This window comes from Cyprinodon variegatus, unplaced genomic scaffold, assembly GCF_000732505.1.
Source record: "Cyprinodon variegatus isolate N-32 unplaced genomic scaffold, C_variegatus-1.0 Scaffold86, whole genome shotgun sequence".
Lineage (NCBI taxonomy): Eukaryota > Metazoa > Chordata > Actinopteri > Cyprinodontiformes > Cyprinodontidae > Cyprinodon > Cyprinodon variegatus.
The window spans coordinates 533643-538697 of record NW_015150539.1 but is presented as its reverse complement, the minus strand read 5'-3'; the positions used below and the strand labels follow the sequence as shown (position 1 = coordinate 538697).

The 5055-nt window shown below is 36.8% G+C and overlaps 1 protein-coding gene across 1 annotated transcript in view; it reads left to right on the top strand.

Annotated features, from left to right (window-relative positions):
- LOC107083844 (GTP cyclohydrolase 1-like) overlaps window positions 1-5055 on the top strand; it is a 19635-nt gene that overhangs the window by 4075 nt on the left and 10505 nt on the right. Inside the window, exon 2 of the mRNA XM_015373345.1 lies at window positions 2320-2429. Coding sequence (XP_015228831.1) covers window positions 2320-2429 — 110 coding nt within the window. The remainder of the gene's footprint in view (window positions 1-2319; window positions 2430-5055) is intronic.

The window sequence follows — 5055 nt, the reverse complement described above, 5'->3', positions numbered from 1 at the left end:
CTATTTGATCCTTACCGAAAGTTTGGACTTGTTGACCTTTCCTTTTTAAATTAATTTAGAATCAGCCAGACACTTCACTGACTGGATTATATGATTGATTAAGAACAGAGTCATTCTTGGAAGCTCATAAAATCCAATTCATAACACAGAGTGAATGGTTGAGGGAGTAATTGTTCCTGCTCCCTACAGAATGTATTTGTGCCTGTTTGTGTGCAAAGACAATGAGTGATTATCAGTAGCATACCCATTACCTGATAACAACCTTTCTCACAGTCGCCCAAACTGACTGACGCTCACTTCAAATTAATTTATCTAAACTAAATCAACCTAGTGTTATTTTCCCAGCTGGCATCCATCTGTTAAGGGGATATTTAACATCTGCTAAAGATAAAAAACATTAATATTTGTTGCCTTGGGTTTCTGGCGTGGGTTCTGCAGGGTAGAGGTAGATGCAACACTGTCCAGGGTCCAGGCTTTTGTTGCAGCGCCGACTGGGTTCTGGGATTAATGTTACTAAGTTGCAGGTTCTGGTCATATTGTGTGTTGATGCAAGGCTCTGCTGCGTTCTGTGTTTGCTGCTTGCTGGGTGCATTCGGTTCTGTTTTAGGCAGGGCTCAATAAGTCCATAATTATACCTCTGATAAATGTCTGTATTTACTGTACTATTCTGTAAAGTTTAAGCCGGTTAATTATTTTCCAAAAGACTTTTCATTGAGAAATATTTGAGATCCAAGGCTGAAAGATGCAACAAATAGTGCACCAACCCAGAGATTTAACGAGCCCTGTGCTCAGCCTGGTCTGCCCGTGTTTCACCACAGTGGAGTGAAGGATTCTGTGTTTTAGAACATCCTGTTATTATTCAGGAAGAGATCAGGTACATTTTTACTCTTATTCTGAATGAAATCATTGATCCAACATGGCATCTCTGTGTGTCTCACCTTTTGTACACATAAGTCAGTCCCTTACTTCCACAGTCCATGGAATATCCTTTTAGCTGATGGGGGAGCTGGTTCCCATCTGTAATGGTCAACAACCAAAGAGTCACCAAAGTTTTTAAAGTGTTTTATTAAAACAAACTGTCCGCCATTAAATTTAGCTCCTCATTTTGTGCTAAAATTAATATTTTTTTGGCTGCAGAGTTGTTCTAGGGACTGTGGATGAAGGAAAACTATTACGCTCTTATTTGGGAAAGATATAAACAGAAATCCTTAACAAGATTGCTCAGGTCTGTTTTTGTCAGACCTAGGCTGCAATTTAATGGGAATGCCATGAACACATCCGCTCTGGGGAAATATTCCGTTCTCAGTCTAATTTCATCCATTATCTGCTCCCTACAGCATTACCAGGCTATGCTTCTGTATGCTTATTTTAGCCACTGGCTTGATGCGTACTTAAAGTCAGTTAGTAGATATGTCCAAATTTAAAAACCGAAAATATTTCCTTTTTTTTTTTTTACCTCAGCCTTCCCATTAAGGTCAAAGATGACTTTATTAGCTAAATGTATGTGGTTTTAGGTATTATCTTTTGATTTTAACATTTTGATATTGTTCTTTGATTGTATTTATAACTTGGTAATAAAACGCAGTTGTAATCATACCTACAGAAAAGTGTATTTTAAAATTATTATAATTTGTTGTAAACTTTTAAGATTCTGAGGTTTTCTAGTTATAAAACTTGAGGATATATCTTTTAGATACATCCAGTGATTAAAAACAATGTTTTATCAAAAATAAAAGCAGGATATTCTATTTTATTTTAAATTTATAATTGTGTCTTATAATATAATAGTTTAGAGACGATGATAAATTCTAGAGATATTTACAACAGAACAATGAGGTTTAGAAATGAAATTAATTTCTATAAAATAATAAAATTATAAATTAAACAAGGTTAAAATAGTGTATGCCTGCTATCCTGTTTCTACTGAAAAGAGAAAAAGGATATAATGTAAAGCAACAAGTCGGTGTCTTCTGTTTGTCTGACTTCACCTTTTTAGTTCCCTCTGCCTCGAACAGATATCCAGTCAGGAAATTAAAAAATGCTGCAATGATAGTGGGAGCCGCCTGTGTCGTCACATACAGATAAAGCTGTTTATTGAACCCTGGCAACCAAAAAAAGCAATAAACGAGCAACAGAAAGGTAAAAATGGAGCTATAATTAGACAGTGGGCACAATCACCAGAGTTCACAATAAACATCCAGTGAGCTGACTGGACGCCATCCTGCCATGTCCTCTTTGCTCCAGTCTGTGCAGAAAAAACCCAAATGAACCTGAGCATGCTGTTAACTTATTTTCCACTCTGTTTGTCTTTCTCCATAGACGTGCTGAACGATGCCATTTTTGATGAAGACCACGACGAGATGGTGATCGTCAAAGACATAGACATGTTCTCCATGTGTGAACACCACCTGGTTCCCATCTTTGGCAGGGTGAAAATACAGCCGACACTCAAACAGAAAGCGTTTAGAGACATAAGGTTTCTAAAACAATAGTTATTAGAAGTTTTTTTTCTTCATCCAGATCATTTGGTAATTATTGTTTTGGTAATAATTTACACAGCTTAACTGCTGGTAAATATCACAATTACTTTTAATAACTCTTATTGAAAGTCTTAACAGTCCCTATAATATACATCTAAATCATTTTTATCATTTATACTCAATTTAGAGGCTTTTAATTGAGACTGGCTTTACTTCCTGTTTTCCTTTGGGCTTGATATTTAAAAGAGGAGGGGCAAATATCATTTGTTATAATCCAGCCAGTGGCAGTTCTAGACCAGATTTACTAAGGGTGTCAAGGTAGGCACGATGTTTTTCCACGAAAACACATCATGAAATATTAAAAGAAACAAAAACAGAACAGGGCGATCCTGTTCACATACAGGAAACCACAACGCTAATGTTGAAGATTCCTGATCTAGATGAAAAATGTGATCCTTTCTTAATATGACTGAATCTTAAAGTGATATTTCTAAATAATATGTAAAGTAAACAGTAAAGGTAAAAGATTAAGTAAGTCCAAGGCTCCAATCAGTTTTGATATCTGCTTTCAGTGCATATTGCTATAAAAAAATGAATGCAGTATAAAGTTTTTAGTGAAGGGGCCATTAAAGGGGCCAGGACCCATTTTCATGGATTCTCGAAAAGCTGAGGATTTAAAAAAGCTATTTGTTTCTGACATAAACCTAAAAAAAAAAGATTTTCAGTGAGTCTTAACAAGTGTAACAATCTAAAACCTGTTTTATTCACTATGAATGGTGTGGCAGACATCTCTCCAAATTTCATGGGTTGCTGTTGGCTTTTAAACAGAACAGTTTTATTTAAATTTTAGTCTGTGTGGCTTATGTAGAATACTGCAGATGTGCGTACTAAAGAAACAGCAGAAGCAGAAACTAACTGAAATAATACAACAACTAAAATGTTAGCGCATCAACCCAATTTGACTTAAAAATAGACTTAAAAATAAACTTAAAAGAACAGTTCAAAGATGGAGGTGTGGTGATCTGAGGTTTCTCCATTCAAGAGGGTCTTTACAATATTTTAAATGCTTAAACAGCTAGATAGCAACTTTCAGAAGTTGGCAGTTTTTAATTTTAATCCTTCAGGAAGATAATGATACAAAATATACGGCTTAAACTAAAAACACTTAGATTTGCATTGTTGGTTGGATTGTTCTGAATTTCCCAGTAAGATTTTAATACTGCAGAGAAATAATATTTGAAAGCATTTTACAGATCTAACTGTTCAACTTTAACATCTGCTTGGGTTAGTAGATGCTCCTTTAGGTTCTCAAGACATCAGTAAAATCACATATAACCATATAACATGAATTTGTTATTTGAACCAAAATACTCCAGCATGTGAAGAGATGATGTCACCAGCTGCATTCATGGATGGACACTTTCTTGAGCCCCACAGCAAACTTTATTTTACGTACATGTAAAAATCCAAACCTTCGTCACAAACATAGTAAGATCTCAGCAGATGTTTATCTTAAACCAATTCTTCTGTTTGTCTGGAGGCCGCTGGTCTGAGCAGCTGAGAACATGGGAAACAATCAGATTAGCTGAGATCTGTTTATCTTCAGCCTCCTCTGTTCAGCTTTAGCATCATTACTCTCCACTACAGCCCCACAAAGCAGCCTCCTCCTCTACTTCTGCCTCTTCTTTGTCCGTTTCCATCCCTCCATCTTCACCTGCAGCTGCACGTCATTTTAAAACAATGAGCGTCTGCTGTTGATCATTTTCTTTTTTCTCCACTGTTGTAAATAGGCTGTGATGATAGCTGTGAGTCACACAAACACGCACCGCGCCACCTGTGTTACAGCGAGCGTGCGTTCATGTCTCTAAGCCTCCTCGTCTCTTACCCCCCGTCATCACTGTCAGCGGCGACTGTGTTGTTGATCAGATGAAGAGCAGATTGGCGTCACTTGGTTTTATTAAACTATTTGAGGTGTCTTTGGGTTTTATTGTGGATTATAATGTGTTTGCAGTTTAGAAATACCCTCTTTCTCACCTCTTCTGTGAATACTTTGAGATAAAATTGCAAAACAAACTAAAGTAAAAAGGTAGGCGTGGTCTGTGATAAAATTATCATGGATTTAAGTATCAGAGTATGTCCGCTTAAAGCAACTCGTATTTTATAATATGGTAAAATGTATTTTAGACAAATCAGTCTCACAGCTGCAAAATAAACATTGTAAAATATTATGCAAGTGTGGTACACATTCAAATCCTGCTTTATAATTTGTAGAAACATATAATATATAATAATGGAACTTTATTGATCTCACATTAGAGAAATTTACCTCAGCATTTAACCCATCGCCTTGGGGAGCAGTGGGCTGCCATCGTGGGGCGCCCGGAGTGTGGGGTTAAGGGTCTTTGCTCAGAGAGCCAGAGTGGCAGTCTGTGGGAGTGGGTTTTGAACTCACAACCTCAGGATTCCAAACTCTATGCCCTGACCACTAGACAGCCACTCCCCAAAAATATAGAATAAATATAGAGTAAATACCGTAAATTCTCTAATATTGGCCTGTATTCCAATAGCGGCCGGG